General features: G+C 44.3%; 1 protein-coding gene across 2 annotated transcripts in view; it reads left to right on the top strand.

Moving 5' to 3' along the window:
* The window catches only part of scel (sciellin), a 21,867-nt gene extending 6,395 nt beyond the window's left edge, over window positions 1-15,472 (top strand). The window contains exons 5-33 of one of the 2 annotated variants that reach the window (XM_061226937.1): window positions 146-214; window positions 866-895; window positions 1,383-1,424; window positions 1,875-1,928; window positions 2,337-2,411; window positions 3,807-3,869; window positions 4,023-4,091; window positions 4,606-4,668; window positions 5,030-5,110; window positions 5,436-5,483; window positions 6,015-6,074; window positions 6,302-6,367; window positions 7,007-7,075; window positions 7,657-7,713; window positions 7,846-7,914; window positions 8,231-8,290; window positions 9,059-9,115; window positions 9,248-9,316; window positions 9,641-9,700; window positions 10,474-10,533; window positions 10,649-10,723; window positions 10,881-10,931; window positions 11,017-11,088; window positions 11,366-11,422; window positions 12,082-12,144; window positions 13,056-13,121; window positions 13,758-13,866; window positions 14,534-14,636; window positions 15,013-15,472. In XM_061226937.1, coding sequence (XP_061082921.1) covers window positions 146-214; window positions 866-895; window positions 1,383-1,424; window positions 1,875-1,928; window positions 2,337-2,411; window positions 3,807-3,869; window positions 4,023-4,091; window positions 4,606-4,668; window positions 5,030-5,110; window positions 5,436-5,483; window positions 6,015-6,074; window positions 6,302-6,367; window positions 7,007-7,075; window positions 7,657-7,713; window positions 7,846-7,914; window positions 8,231-8,290; window positions 9,059-9,115; window positions 9,248-9,316; window positions 9,641-9,700; window positions 10,474-10,533; window positions 10,649-10,723; window positions 10,881-10,931; window positions 11,017-11,088; window positions 11,366-11,422; window positions 12,082-12,144; window positions 13,056-13,121; window positions 13,758-13,866; window positions 14,534-14,636; window positions 15,013-15,029 — 1,834 coding nt within the window. In that variant the 3' untranslated portion in view covers window positions 15,030-15,472. The remainder of the gene's footprint in view (window positions 1-145; window positions 215-865; window positions 896-1,382; window positions 1,425-1,874; window positions 1,929-2,336; window positions 2,412-3,806; window positions 3,870-4,022; window positions 4,092-4,605; window positions 4,669-5,029; window positions 5,111-5,435; window positions 5,484-6,014; window positions 6,075-6,301; window positions 6,368-7,006; window positions 7,076-7,656; window positions 7,714-7,845; window positions 7,915-8,230; window positions 8,291-9,058; window positions 9,116-9,247; window positions 9,317-9,640; window positions 9,701-10,473; window positions 10,534-10,648; window positions 10,724-10,880; window positions 10,932-11,016; window positions 11,089-11,365; window positions 11,423-12,081; window positions 12,145-13,055; window positions 13,122-13,757; window positions 13,867-14,533; window positions 14,637-15,012) is intronic. The other variant, XM_061226938.1, reaches the window with a different exon arrangement.
* Window positions 15,473-16,337: the final 865 nt, after the last annotated feature.

Raw genomic sequence — 16,337 nt, 5'->3', positions numbered from 1 at the left:
GAGTTTAATTTGTGTTTGTGTGAGTTCGGTTTTGATATTGGTTTTAGAATGTGGGACTGTGGTCAGTGTCGATGGCAGACGTAGCCGTGGTTCGGAGGAACATTGATTTCGGGACTGTTTTTGATTGGCCGTTCTCCTCTTTCAGCCCGAAATCAGAAGCCCCGCCCTCCAGCACGGTCACCTCCAGCACCTCAGTGCAGTCGATCAGCAAGAGGTGAGCCCCGGAAACAATAATGTTATTTACACCGGAAACATCGTTATTTACACCAGAAACATCGTTATTTACACAGTTTTCAGAATCTCCTGTCTCTATAGCAACACCAAGGACCTAAACAGACCCTCTCTGGCCCATGATACCAGTCATCTGCTGTGTCAAATCCCACTGGACCGCCTATGCACATTGGCACAGTGGATAGCACTGTCGCCTCACAGCAAGAAGGTCTTGGGTTCGAATCCCAGCCTGGACCTTTCTGCACATTCTCCCCGTGTCTCTGTGGGTTTCCCCCCACAGTACAGAGGCAGAGGTTAGGCTACTTAGGGGGGCAGTAACAGGGCGTCGCTGTAAAAGAGCTTGTGTGTGCTCAGTCAACTTACCCTGTATAAATAAAGGTTAATAAAATAAATACAGTAATCAAACCAGCTAGACACTGTACATATACAGAATATGCTGTGCCATCCCAACAACAGGCACATAAATTAAGGCAGAAAATCTATTATGATTTGATTATGAAAGGGGATAATGGTAAAACAACCAAAACAAAACAAACTGAGGACACTCCAGGTGGGAGTGTCCGTAAGTTGCTTTGGATAAAAGCGTCAGCCAAATACCATGTAATATTATATTTCCCCATTATTCTGTTCACAGGTTCAGCGGGACTAGCCAGCCTGTGAAGAGGTGAGTTTTTCCCCAGCAGCCTCTGTTTTCATTTAAACGTGCTTCACCCTTAAAATGTTTGTGCGCATTTTTAGCATATTTACATATTTTATTAATTACGTAGTATGAAACCCTCTGATATTTTTGTGGCACAAGCGCACAATGCGATCTGATCCCCCTCTCAGTTTAGCAATGCGCTACACCTCATATTAGCGCATGCTTCAGTCCGTGCAATCCGTCACTGCGTTCTGCGTACGGATGTTTGTCTACTACACCGCACAAATTAAATTTTTTACCTGCATGCATATAAACAATGTTTATGTGGTATTGTTTGCCGCCACCATACTGTTTATCTGTTTATACAAATGTAATAATGCAGTTTAGCTGCACTCCTAAATTTGAATCTTATAACGCAATAGACGTTAAAAACTGGTTATGTGCGGCATGCTTTCAGCGCGGACCAGCGTTTACACGGACGTCTTATTTTCTGACCTTTCTCTTCCGACAGCACACCTCCTCCGAGCTACGACAAGGCCGTCGCCAGCAAAACGTAAACACGCAGACATACGATACATCTGTATAATTATCTCACTAAATCTGTACTGTGTAAGGAGGGGTAGTGTTCACATGATGACATCCATGCTCAGCAGAGCAAAACTCTTTATTGAACACCATATTTACTTGAAATACTTCGTTTTTTTTAATTGACTTCATTGTCCCATAGAAGCAAATTAAACACATTTATGTTTCCTCCCACTGTCCAAAGACCTGCATCTTAGGGACTACAGATGAAAATGAGGTCATTAGCTCACTAATTGGCGTGGAAAATGAAAATTTATGTGCAAAAAAATGTTTTTTGTATTTATATTGTATATCATGAGGTTCCAATATCAGTCAGAAATCTTAATGCAATTTTGTTTGGGAAGTCCTATTTAGCAGATTACCGTTCATGTAGATAAACTGCTAAATGTGTCTTTCATGAGGTATGTTTTAATTTCAGCACTAAAGTCTCATCTGATGGGAAGACCACTGAGACAACCGTCACCACAACCAGGTGTGTGTGTGTGTGTGTGTGTGTGTGTGTGTGTGTGTGCATGTGCGCGTGCACGCACACGTGTGTGTGTGTGTGTGTGTGTGTGTGTGCTCTCATGTTCAGCTACAATGATGATCTTTCGCACTCTCACTAGCACTGAGAAAGCCTGTCTTTTATTAGTTTACATTATTTTGCTGCTCGACACGTTTTTATCAATTTAAAGATAAATGAAAGGAAAGATACCAATTATTGTATCATTATGCTATTTATTCATTACTAATGGCATGATCACAATATCATATTCCATCCCATGTTACACATTAAAACCATGACAACTGTTTGGGGGACCTCAGTCTGCAATGGGAATAGGTCTTTTTCATCATTCCTGACTAAATATGATTAAATCCATGTCTACCATGCTGCTCATAGGACCAGTGGCACGAAACGGCCCACAGAAACCTTCACTGAGCGGGTCTTCTCTGACGTGAAGTCATACAGCAAACCGTGAGTCTGACTATGAATAAAAACATACGTAATAAGTGTGAATACATTACATGCACATGTGAATATAATACATTACATGACATTGAATGTGTGTGAATGAATAAAGATCATCCCACATTATCTCATCAGTTGTTCCTGCGACAGGGCGTTCTGTTTAGCTCATATACCACTTTTATATCAGTGGTAAATGGACTGCATTCATATCCAAAGTGCTTTACAATTAATGCCTCTCATTCACCCTTTCACACACACACACATAGGTGAATGAGAACTCTCATTGTCATACACACATTCACATTCACACACACACACATCAACAACGAAAGTTGCCATGCAAGGCAACCAGCTCATCAGGAACAATTGGGAGTTAGGTGTCTTGCACAGGGACACACCCCGGGCGGGGGAACGAACAAATGCCAAATGCCAGACGACTGCTCTTACCTCCTGAGTGAATGGCACACCCAATGCTGCTCATCATGAATGTCTATTGGAAAAACCCCAAAGCTCAGTGGAAACACAGTAGATGTTCCCGGCTATAGGCACGGTTCTGTCTGTTCTGAGCTAAAGTTTACATGGCAGAGCAGGCGTGTCCAATCTTATCCTAAAAGGGCCAATGCGGGTGCAGGGTTTTAACCCAAGACACATGCCAAGATTCAATGAACTAACCACGGTCTTCAATGAAGACCTCAGTAAGTAGAATCAGGGCCACGTTCAGCACCGACAAAACGTTTATTTAAACAGAAACGGTGGTGCGCTGAACATCCGGTTGCAAACCGCGGGCGGACCGACTGACATAGTACGGTTTGGTCCAATGGAGTCTGAGAAGGCGTTCTCTGATTCAGGCTACACCCACCAAACGGGAGCAAACAGACCTCAAAGCCCGCTGCAAAATGTTGCACACCGTTGGGAGAAAACATACGGTTCAACATGGAAACCTTTTCAGATTGAACATGGCCCAGGTGTAACCGTGCGTGTTGGGTTGAAACAAAAACCTGCACCCACACCGGCCCTTTTTCGGATAAGATTGGACAACCCGTGTGGAAGAGCAACAAAAACGACTGCCTACATCACTCTACTCGGGTTCTTCATAAGACACACTTCTCCTGAAGCAATTAAACCGAGCTGTACATATCACTCTCCGTGGCTTAGCTGGACAACAGCACTGATCAGGGCCCACACCGTGTGTCTGGCCACTTTTTCCCCCAGCACGCACTGCGATTCGCTCTCGGCTTCACCCTGCGGCCCGTTTACTGCCCACACTTTACACGTTGCATTGTGGGATATCGGTGTTACCCTGTGCAGTGGAATATGAACCACAACCATCCACCGTCACAGTCAGCCTGCCGTAATTCCACCGGTTCCACTCTCGTGACGGCGATTTCCTTTTCTTTAAAGAAAGCCCGGGACTCTTCCCCCCAAACCAAAAACAAGCACCACGGAAGTAACAACCAGAAAGGGGTAAGGAGTCTTAATCTTTTCAATGCCACAACAATGAAAAATAGAATCTCTGTCCTATGGCCACCTCCTGCCTGACCCTCCATACGCTGTTTGAGTGAAATCTCGGTACGTTGTTTTTTTATTTATTTTTTTTTTTTTTAAACTTTTTTTAAGGAGTGCCTCCAGCCCTAAAACATCAGAAACAACAAGTGTGACAACCTTCACGGAGATCATCAAAAACGAGTGCGTTTCATAAGTCATGTGCTGCTGATGTCTTTCTTTGTCTGCAACTTTTATAATCGACATCCCCTTTGCTACAATACGAATAATTTGACAATGCATACTTTAACAGATAAAGGCATATGAGACAACTTTCTATGCATCTTTACATTACATTACATTAATGGCATTTGGCAGATGCTCTTATCCAGAGCGACGTACAACAAAGTATCTCATCCCAAACATACTAATTAAACAGAAAGTCAGAAAGTATGACTACAATTTTAGGATAAATGTATACTTTTCTTCTGTTTTTCTTTTGGTTGGCGTTTGGATTCTCTTTCTGAGACCCTTATTACAAAGCCAACCAGTAGTGTCTGCTACACTTCTCAAAGCTTACACTTCACTCTGACATGCCTTAAGTACAGAGCTAATAACGCTTTGATATCACATACTGGCCACAAACGCTTTGCCTCATGCTTCAGTTTTCTGCCAGTATCGTTAATATTCTGACTTGTGTTTATTTTCTCCTGGTTAGCGATTACAGCAAGACGGAGTCTTCTTCATCTCCGACCTCCTCCTCCACCATCACCACCACCAGGTCTGCACCATCAGCCATTTTGTATTGATGTTGCCCATGTCCATAGCATATGTGAATATCACATGTTAGGGTGGCCTGTAGCGTAGTGGTTAAGGTGAATGAATGACTGGGACACGCAAGGTCGGTGGTTCTAATCCTGGTGTAGCCACAATAAGAATCGCACAGCCGTTGGGCCCTTGAACGAGGCCCTTAACCCTGCATTGCTCCAGGGGAGGATTGTCTCCTGCTTAGTCTAATCAACTGTAGGTCGCTCTGGATAAGAGCATCTGTCAATTGCCAATAATGTAATGTAATGTAATGTTACATGACTTGCTGACGCATACAGTACAGAGCCCTGAAAATGTTTTTCTACCTTGCCCAGGACCACGACCGTCTCCAGCCCTAAACCATCTGAAACAACAACAACAACAGTGACAACCAACAAGGATTCTCTGAAGGATAAGTGAGTAAAGTTCTGTCGCTCTGCAACAGCGTTTACAATCTACCGCCCCCCTGGTTACCACTATCTGAGTAATTTCATAATGTGTGTTTGGAGGAATTCTGACAAATAAGCAAACTAAATCTCGCAGCGTCTAACATGCCACCACGGCCAATCACGTTCACTTTCTCAGAGAAAAGGAACCCTGCTTCAACTAGTAACAGCAAAAGGCAAAATGATTAATCTGCTTCAAACGAATCCTTAATATCCAAGCAAATGAACTTGACTGAGGTAAAGTCGGAGCGTCATTTGAAGTGACCCACGTTTGTTCGTCTCTTTGCATCGGCAGGTCTTTGGACCTTCTTTCCGATGACCTTGGATCAAGCGGCGGGGACAGGTGAGCCTACGATCCGCAGTCACAAGACATAAACAGAGAGTCACTCCGCTCATGCTCTGGAATCAGAGTTGGCAAAGATCTTTCCTGTGCTGCCAGGAACTGTGAACCTCTTGAAAAAACATCTCGTATTGAGTCCAACCACCCCAGGCCACCCATTACATGACGGGCATTTAGCAGGCCTTGCGGGAACTTGGACCCTGTAGAGCAGGGGAATCACACCTAAATTCTACTTCTCAAGGTCCTGATTGAAGGCCATGATTAGTTCATTTGTTGAATCGGGTGTCTTTTTGTTGGGCTAGAACAAAAACCTGCACCTAGGCATAACGATAAAACAAGTATACGTAGCTGTGATAACCCAGTTAGGGCTCCTCAACGATATAGCGTGGTTACGGTAATTGTGCCGGGATGAGGTTACTTGGGGTGGTGGAACCCAGAGCAAGATCTTTTCACGAGACTCAAAACTCCACCCCAAATATCATTAACATAATTTAACAACAACATTCTGACCTGTGTTTATTTTCTCCTGGTTAGTGTTTACAGCAAGACATATTCTCCGTCATCTCCGACCTCCTCCACGACCACCACCACCAGGTTTGCACCATCAGCCATTTTGACGCTGCGTACTCCACGGCGTGTATGAATATGACAGGTTACATGGCTTGCTGAGTATTGCAGCACTGAAGGTTAAATGGTATCCCAGTAGAAATCACAGGACTGAGTGTTCACAACCTTCAGCGAAATGCAGGATACGTATGTGAATTCAGCTGTTGACGCCTACAGAACAAAGCCCTGAAAATGTCTTTCTACCTGTGTTTAAGGACCAGGAGTGTCACCAGCCCTGAAGAAAAGGCTATGAAAACCTTCACGGATCCTACAAAAGACAAGTAAGCAAAGTCCTGCTGAGATCTTACTTTGTCTGCGCAGCTTTCACAATCTACACCCCCTGGTTAGCATTATCTGAACAATTACTGTATGTATAAAAAATGCTAACAAATGAAAGGTACAATAGGTAATCCTAACGGTCAAGAGAGGAATTGCAGCAACAAACACCCTCAGACCACAACACTCCCTCCCCCATATCTGTGAACGCGCTGATATTAAAATGGCATTGGCTGTTGCAATTAGGATCAATTTTCAACCAATGAGCTTGAATAATTATATGGCTGTACAATGTTTTGGTACAGAGTATCGGTGCCTGAACTGTATATTTTGAAACCCAAATTTAAGGAGTATAAACACAGGCAGAGGGTGTGTCAACATGTCAGTGAGCCTTCTTCAACGACAGGAAGGGATTTACAACACAAAAATCTTACCTATTGTACCTTCAACAAACTGAATCTAGGAGCGTCTACTGTAGCATGCTACCTTGTTCACTTCCACTGAGAAAAGGATCCCCTGATTCAACTGGTAACACAAACAAGACTAAACGATTAATGGGAATCCGAAGTCATTCATTACATGGGCCGAGTTCACGTCAAAGCGCCGTTTAAACTGAGCCGAGACTGATCTGTTTCCATTGGCAGGCCTTTGGATGATCTTGCTGATGACCTCATTTCATTGCCATCAAGCACCGGATACTCCAGTCGCAACAGGTGAGCTCACGGTACCACAGTCGAGGGACTGAAATGGGAGTAGCCCCTTTGTTCCTTTGGGATGACACAGACGCATCCGTGCGGCACATATTAATGGGACATGTTACAGCAGTCATACGGTGAAACCACACGTGGTCTGGACTCCTGGCTATACCAGTCCCACTCGGCCCTACAGGGTGCTGCAGAAATAATTCTATCCTCACCCAGGAACAGAGGGTTCCTGTTGGAGGAGATCTTCCGTGCCTCCCTACGTAATATCCCTGCTAACAGCTCAAGCTAGGTTTTGAAACAGCTGGTACAGTAGCTGGTTAACCAGTTCAGACAACCAGTTCAAAACATAGCTTGACCAGATCAACCAGCCACCAACTCAGACAAGCTACCAGCACTAGCTGGTTGACCAGCTCATACCCAGCTAGACCAGCGTATGACCAGCTTGACCAGCTCTATTTTAAATGTGGTCAAGCTGGTCATCTGCAGACTGGATATAAGCTGCAGGTGGCCACACAAGCTTTGAGGCATGCTTCAGTTTTCTACCAGTTTCATAATTATCCTGACCTGAGTTTACTTTTTCCCCTGGTTAGCGAATACAGCAGGACATATTCTTCATCATCTCCGAATTCCTCCATCACCACCACCAGGTTTGCACCCTCTGCCATTTTGCTTTCGCATGCTGCCCATCTCCATAGCACATATGAATATCACAGGCTATGTGGCCTGCTGTTCACACATACTGTACAAACTCTTACAACTGTGTTTCTACCTTGTTTTAGGACCACGAGTGTCTCCAGTCCGAAAACATCTGAAACAACGACCGTGACATCCTACACGGAGAAAATCAAGTGAGTGAAGCTCTACTGAGACGTTCATCTGCCAAAGCTTTTAAAATCTAAACCCCCGGTTACAACTATTCTGACTTCTGACTAATAAGCAAACTCCCTCTAGGACCACTTAACATGCAAACATGACTAATCTTGCTTAATTCCTTAGAGAAAAGGAATCCCTGTTTCAACTGGCAACACCAGAAATGGTGATTAATCTGCTAAATGATTAATCTGCCTCAAATTAATCATCGATACCTAAATAAATAAACTACGTAGATTGAGTGGAAGTGGAATAAAAATTGACCCAGGTTGGATCTTGTCTTTGCATTGGCAGGTCTTTGGAGGATCTTTCTGATGACTACGGTTCAAGCAAAGGTTACTCCAGTGGGGACAGGTGAGCTTACGTTCCGCAATCATGAGACCGAAACAGAGGGTACACTCTCAGAAGCAATGGGTTCTCTGGCTCCTCTCCATAGTGGAACCCTCATTAGTTATTTCTGGAAGCCGGCTGGGTAGGGGTGAAAACTGTAGGTGTACCAATTTTTCCTGGCAAAGAACCTTCACCGTACACTAGATAGGGTTCCTCTATGGCGGAGATAATCAAATACAAATCCATCTCTGTTTTTCTATTCTCTCGGGTAACTAACTGAACATTAAGGTCTACTGATTGGCCAGACAGTCTTCACACCTGACTTCCAGGTAAAGGGAGGGTGGAAAAACAGCAGTTTTTGGACTGCGAGTTGATGATCCCTGCGCTCTACAGAGGAGCCCTTTGGAAGCCTTTCTTCTGAGACTGTGGACTTGTCCCTTTAATATGGCACACTCATCTGCACACCACGTATTAATGTCAGACATACAGCTTATCCTGTCATGGTCACACCACACATGGACACTTTAATCCAGAGTGACTTCCAGTTGATTAGACTAAGCAGGGGCCAATCCTGCCTGGAGCAATGAGGGGTTAAGGGCCTTGCTCAAGGGCCAACAGCTACGCAGATCTTATTATGGTTACACTGGGGCTTTAACCACCAACCTTCTTCCCCATTATGGTGCCACTGCGTCCCATGGTAATATGTGGTTGGTCAGACAAGCAGTGGGGTGCGCTTTAGTTTTCTACCAATGTCATCAATATCCTGACCTGCGTTTATTTTCTCCTGGTTAGAGATTACAGCAGGACATATTCCTCATCATCACCGAATTCCTCCATCACCACCACCAGGTTTGCACCCTCTGCCATTTTCATTCCGCATGCTGCCCATCTCCATAGCACATATGAATATCACAGGCTATGTGGCCTGCTGTTCACACATACTGTACAAACTCTTACAACTGTGTTTCTACCTTGTTTTAGGACCAGGAGTGTCTCCAGTCCGAAAACATCTGAAACAACGACCGTGACATCCTACACGGAGAAAATCAAGTGAGTGAAGCTCTACTGAGACGTTCATCTGCCAAAGCTTTTCAAATCTAAACCCCCCCGGTTACAACTATTCTGACTTCTGACTAATAAGAAAACTCCCTCTAGGACCACCTAACATGCAAACATGACTAATCTTGCTTAATTCCTTAGAGAAAAGGAATCCCTATTTCAACTGGCAACACCAGAAATGGTGATTAATCTGCTAAATGATTCATCTGCCTCAAATTAATCATCGATACCTAAATAAATAAACTACGCAGATGGAGTTCAAGTGGAAGTGGAATAAAAATTGACCCAGGTTGGATCTTGTCTTTGCATTGGCAGGTCTTTGGAGGATCTTTCTGATGACTACGGTTCAAGCAAAGGTTACTCCAGTGGGGACAGGTGAGCTTACGTTCCGCAATCATGAGACCGAAACAGAGGGTACACTCTCAGAAGCAAAGGGTTCTCTGGCTCCTCTCCATGGCGGAACCCTTTTTAGTTATTTCTGGAAGCCTGCCGGGTAGGAGTGAAAATTGTAGGTGTAACAATTCTTCCTGGCAAAGAACCTTCACCGTACACTAGATTGGGTTCCTCTATGGCGGAGATAATCAAATCCAAATCCATCTCTGGTTTTCTATTCTCTCGGGTAATTAACTGAACATTTAGTGCCACTGATTGGCCAGACAGTCTTCACACCTGACTTCCAGGTAAAGGGAGGGTGGAAAAACAGCAGTTTTTGGACTGCGAGTTGATGATCCCTGCTCTACAGAGGAGCCCTTTGGAAGCCTTTCTTCTGAGACTGTGGACGTGTCCCTTTAATATGGCACACTCATCTGCACACCACGTATTAATGTCACACATCAGACATACAGCTTATCCTGTCAAGGTCACACCACACATGGACACTTTAATCCAGAGTGACTTCCAGTTGATTAGACTAAGCAGGGGCCAATCCTGCCTGGAGCAATGAGGGGTTAAGGGCCTTGCTCAAGGGCCAACAGCTACGCAGATCTTATTATGGTTACACTGGGGCTTTAACCACCAACCTTCTTCCCCATTATGGTGCCACTGCGTCCCATGGTAATATGTGGTTGGTCAGACAAGCAGTGGGGTGCACTTTAGTTTTCTACCAATGTCATCAATATCCTGACCTGCGTTTATTTTCTCCTGGTTAGAGATTACAGCAGGACATATTCCTCATCATCTCCAAACTCCTCCCTCATCACCACCACCAGGTGATTCTCACATTCTCAACCTTCAGTGAAACGCAGGACATCTGAATTGCTGTTGATGCGTACAAGTACGGTACAAAGTCCTGAAAAAAATGAAAATGTTTCTACCTTGCTTAAGGACCAGGAGTGTCTCCAGCCCTAAACCATCTGACACAATGACCCTGACAAGCTACACGGAGACTGTGAAAGACAGGCGAGTAGAGTTCTGAGTTCTGTCTGTGACAGCTTTTACAATCCACACCCACTGGCCGAGATGCTTTGACACCTTCTTCGGGTTTTCCACCAGTACCATCAATATTCTGACCTCTGATGTTCTGATGTTCTGACCCGGTTTATTTTCTCTGGGTTAGGGATTACAGCAGGTCCTACTCTCCGGATCCCACCAGCAGCAGCACCTCCAGGTTTGCACCTGAACACCTCATTCACATGTGCTGGGTGAAAGAGATGTGAGCCTCTGTCCAATAACCATCCTCTCTTTCATATCAGGAGAACCTACAGCAGCACTGAATATTTACCAAGTGTGAGAACCAGCTCATATTCTGTGAGCTCTGACCCCAGGTGAAACTCTTTCACTGTATTTATTTTATTTGCCTGTGGCTTGTTTCCGTTTTCCAAACAATCCACTGAGAAGAAGAGACTACATAGATTGCCCACCACAAAAGGGACCCTTCACTTTGGGAGTAAATCAATGTGGATGGGACTGTCCAGGGATGACATAGTTGGACAAAGATGGATATAGTTGCATTTACATTTTGCACTTTCTCACACTAAAACCTTTTAACTAACTCTGACACCCCCCCCCCCCCCCCCCCCTTCATCTGTGCTAAATCTACAGCTATGCTGACAACCTGTCCAAGAGCAGGAGCTACACCAGCCTGCCTAGAGACACCAGGTAAATCTCTCTGAGAAATCACAAGAACTCAGTGTACAGGTAAATCTCTCTGAGAAATCACAGGTGCTCAGTGCACAGGTAAATCTCTCTGAGAAATCACAGGTGCTCAGTGCACAGGTAAATCTCTCTGAGAAATCACAGGTGCACAGTGCACAGGTAAATCTCTCTGAGAAATCACAGGTACTCAGTGTACAGGTAAATCTCTCTGAGAAATCACAGGTGCTCAGTGGACAGGTAAATCTTAGGTGCTCACAGGTGCACAGTGCACAGGTAAATCTCTCTGAGAAATCACAGGTGCTCACAGGTGCTCAGTGCACAGGTAAATCTCTCTGAGAAATCACAGGTGCTCAGTGCACAGGTAAATCTCTCTGAGAAATCACAGGCACCCAGTGCACAGGTAAATCTCTGAGAAATCACAGGTGCGCAGTGCACAGGTAAATCTCTGCTCAGTGCATTTGCACCTGTGCCAGCATGCTGACTTGGGTCATTAGTAGGAGACAGGGAATTTTACAGGGAATTTAAATGGCTAGGAAGCTGAGTTTGTGTGGCATAGCTCTCCTACACGACAATGTGGTTGTAGCATCTGGCATCTGAACATGTGATTCCACATTCAGAGCAATCACTTGTATAGTGAACCGGGCACTTCTGTCTCTTTCCAGTTATGAATACACCAGTGTGTCCAGCCCAACAACCTACACCAAATCATCCTACCTGGAGAACAGGTACTGTAATTTTAGCCTCTGTGAATTACACATGAACCCGAAATGAAAGATGATAATGCCAGCTATGATTATGAGGATGGAACACAGCACAACGGACAGATTGTAGTGGCTGTATAAAATACGCTTGAATCGTTCACTGATAACATTAATTTTACGCTCGGAAGGGAAAACCAGCTTTTAACTTAACTTTAAAAAAAATTTTCAATGAAGGGTATGCAGAATAAAAAATGAAAGCATATTACCTTTATATCACACATCATCCGTCCATTGAGTTGGCCCATTTTTTTTGTTTTTAATGAAGACAAATGGGAGGGCAAGGTTTGCACTGTCAGTCATTATCTACAGCTCGACAGTACAAGCGGGTGGGAATCATGGGAAAGGCAGTATTGCAATCGCCCCCGGGACCATTAGTGACCTCACTGTATCTCATTCTGCTGAGTGTGCAGAATGACAGAACCTCCGCCTGCAACACAATACGCTGCACTGTAGCACACACTGGATCTATTAAGGGCAGATATACTGTATACCCCGACAGTATTACAGATGATTACCCTGCTGAAAAAAACAGCTCAAGCTATGTTTTAAAACAGCGGGAAGCTGGTTGACCAGTTAGACCAGCTCATGGTTTGACCAGCTCAAGGTATGTTTTGAAACAGCGGGAAGCTGGTTGACCAGTTAGACCAGCTCTAGACTCAACACCGTTTGGCAAACTCCAGCTATGTTTTGAAATGGCTGGTCGCCGGTTGACCAGTTAGACCAGCTCATGGTTTGACCAGCTCAAGGTATGTGTTGAAACAGCTGGTCGCTGGCATTTCAAGTTGCTCATAGCTGGATTTTACACCAGGGTAACCCTGACTCTGAGATACACTGTTTTTTACTGTACTGATGATTTTCTCTCTTTTGGTTTGCAGCCCCTCCGGCTCATACTCTGACATCCAGTCAAAGTCAAGCAGCTCGGTCTACACCACCTCGGACAGGTCTGCATACCACTCGGGATCTATACCAATACAATATCACATATTAGTAAACTCATCCAGTGACATATGTTTTGCTGCAGAAAAGTGTTGTTCTGTAAGCAGCATGGAAACATGGAATGTTAATACATTTGCATAGTTAAGAAAAGCAAGTTTATTGTTTCCTGGTTTAACGACAGTGATGGCTGAAGGCAGCGGAACACAAAAGTCATGTGATGTGATGTCACATTTTATTGTTGGGAGACCATTCAGACCAGCTTTGCCGGCTAATCGTTGTAAAACAGAAATGGCAGCCTATCATGACTGAATCGCCTACAAAACTGATACGACTCTTAGTAATGCCAGTTAGAAAATATCTGTTCGTACCTGGCACCAATAACTATGTTTGCCGTCACCACAGGCAGAATGTACAGCCTCACTGTAATGCAATAGTGACAGGAATACAATACAAGACAATATGATACAAAGAGCATTTGCATGAAGATGAGCAAAATATGAATACATTTGAATATGCATTTCCTGCAAGTAAACGCTCATAATTTAAGTGTGAGAGAAAAAAAGTTAAACAGCAGAAGATACTCTCCCGGGACAACACGGTGGATACATGTACATTTCTGTTTTCGTGTTTGTTCACCGCAGGGCTATCACTGCGAGAGACATTTGCACCTACTGCCACAAACCAATGAGCATTGAAGCCAAGATGATCCTGGATGAACTGCAGATACACTGCCATGCCACCTGCTTCAGGGTAACGGCCTTTACACTTCCCATGCCAATGCACTTTACACTTCCCGTGCTAATATAATGCTGATGCACTTTACACTTCCCTTGCTAATGCACTCCACATTACCCATGCTAATGCAATTCACACTTCCCATACTAATGCAATGCTGATGCACTCCACACTTCCCATGCTAATGCAATGCTGATGCACTCCACACTTCCCATGCTAATGCACTTTACACTTCCCATGCTAATGCAATGCTAATGCACTTTACACTTCCCTTGCTAATGCACTCCACATTACCCATGCTAATGAAATTCACACTTCCCATACTAATGCAATGCTGATGCACTTTACACTTCCCTTGCTAATGCACTCCACATTATCCATGCTAATACAATTCACACTTACCATGCGAATGCACTTCACACTTCCAATGCTAATGCACTTCACACTTCCCATGCTAACTCTGATGCATTTTACACTTCCCACGCTAATGCACTGCCCCCACTTTCTATGCTAATGCTGATGCATTTCACACTTCCCATGCTAACTCTGATGCATTTTACACTTCCCATGCTAATGCACTGCCCCCACGTTCTATGCTAATGCTGATGCATTTCACACTTCCCATGCCAATTCCCGTGCAATAAATGCAATTTTGAGGCTAACGCTTCTTCCTCCGTTCCAGTGTGAGGTGTGCAGCAACACCCTGGGGCATCTGAAGGCCGGGGACACGATATGGATCCACCACCGCACTGTGCACTGCGAGAGGTGCTTTGAAACCACCAGAGGTACGGTCACCTCGCGGTTGCCCACAAAATGGCCGCCACATTGTTCCTCTACGGTCGAACAGATCTCTTTCATACCTGCCTCCGGTTGAGAAGCATAAACGTGGTTCAGTGGCAGGCACAGTGGGGTTCTGACACAGGGTTGAATCCTGAAACCAAATCTGACATCTGACGTGAATCTATATGCTCAACTGGCTTCACAAACAGGCGGCAATACAAACGGACCCCTGAACTTTCCTCCTCAAGTCCCAACACATGCGATGCTGAACCAGTTTCCCTAATTTCAGACAATCTGTCTGTAGAAAGAGATGTCTGCCTGTTAAAGAATATATGGTGTAAGTTCTAATATTCTGTTTTGTGTGCATTTGTGTTTTTACAGAGAAGTGGCGTCGCTGATCAACAATGAGCAACAATTAACCAATCATGATCAAACTAGAGATTATGCATATGTAACAGAAATACGAATATGTATTTATGGTAAGTGGGTAAACAATGTATAAGCCACATGTAGGGAATTAAATATAAGAGAATAAACAATGAACTGCACCTTTCCACTGTCTGTAGGGCGTAGGGGCATTTCTTCTTTGCATTAAATAAATAAAATCATTACAATAGGATGGTAAAGGAATAAACTATATCACTAGGCTTTCATACAAATCAAATTAAATGTGCTATAAACGATATGCTACATACTGTATTGCTAAGTGCATCTCTGGCTGAGAAAAACCACTGACGATATATACGTTAATTTTTTCTATTTTGTCTGTTTTTTAACCAGTCTATCACAATCATCATCTGTAACAAAGCATCACTCGAATAAATAAAGCTGTATCTTCTGATTGCTGAGCTGGTTGACTGAATAAAACACTGGTGTAACTACAGCAAACGGAACAAGCCAACGCTCCGTCAAATATCTGCGGAACATCACTCATTTCAAAACACGAACAACTTTAGTTAGCGCATTTAATCAGAGGCATGTCTGGAAAATGAGAGAGTTTGCCGTTTCGGGTCTGGAATAGTAATGAAGGACTTAAAAGAGGAAGCTGTGGATGGAAGATCTCTGGGAGATCACAGTCATGGGGATGCAGCACCGTTCTGACGCATTAACCCTTTCAGTCTCTCCAATGCACACCTTCTCAACCAATCACAAGTGACCGCTATGCTATTGTTTTGAGCCCCTATTACACGGGTTGGCAATTCCAGTCCTGGAGGGCCGGCGTGTATGCAGGTTTTTCGTTTCCACCAATTACTCTGGCTAAATGAGCAAATTGGCCGTATACACCAACACTATTTCGCTGGGATTAGATCGCAGCAAAAACATATCATACAGGAACACAAGAACGAACAGTCTTTGACTGTCATTAATGCCTTCATCAAGAAATGTAGCTAAAATGTCAGATGACGTAAATATTAGAACCAATTAAGTAATTAAGGCCAGCGGTTGGCATGAAAACCAGACACAGATACGGCCCTCATTGCCCACCTCTGCCCTATTACAACCCTACTATATTTTCCTCAACTTTCTCAACCAAAGGCCAAAACCCAAACCTAGTGATTTGGGAAGGTTGGGGTGTGATGCACAGAGCCAGACAGGGTTGCAGCGTTGGGGACTCCCTGAGCAGGTAAGGCCCCTGAGTGCCGGGGGCCCCCTGAGGGATGAGCTTTAGGAGTTTTGGGGTGACAGGATGACCCCCCCCCCCCCCT

Source organism: Conger conger, chromosome 17 (genome assembly GCF_963514075.1).
Source record: "Conger conger chromosome 17, fConCon1.1, whole genome shotgun sequence".
Taxonomy (NCBI): Eukaryota; Metazoa; Chordata; class Actinopteri; order Anguilliformes; family Congridae; genus Conger; species Conger conger.
The sequence above is the reverse complement of the archived record's forward strand: the minus strand, read 5'-3'. Positions and strand labels throughout refer to the sequence as shown.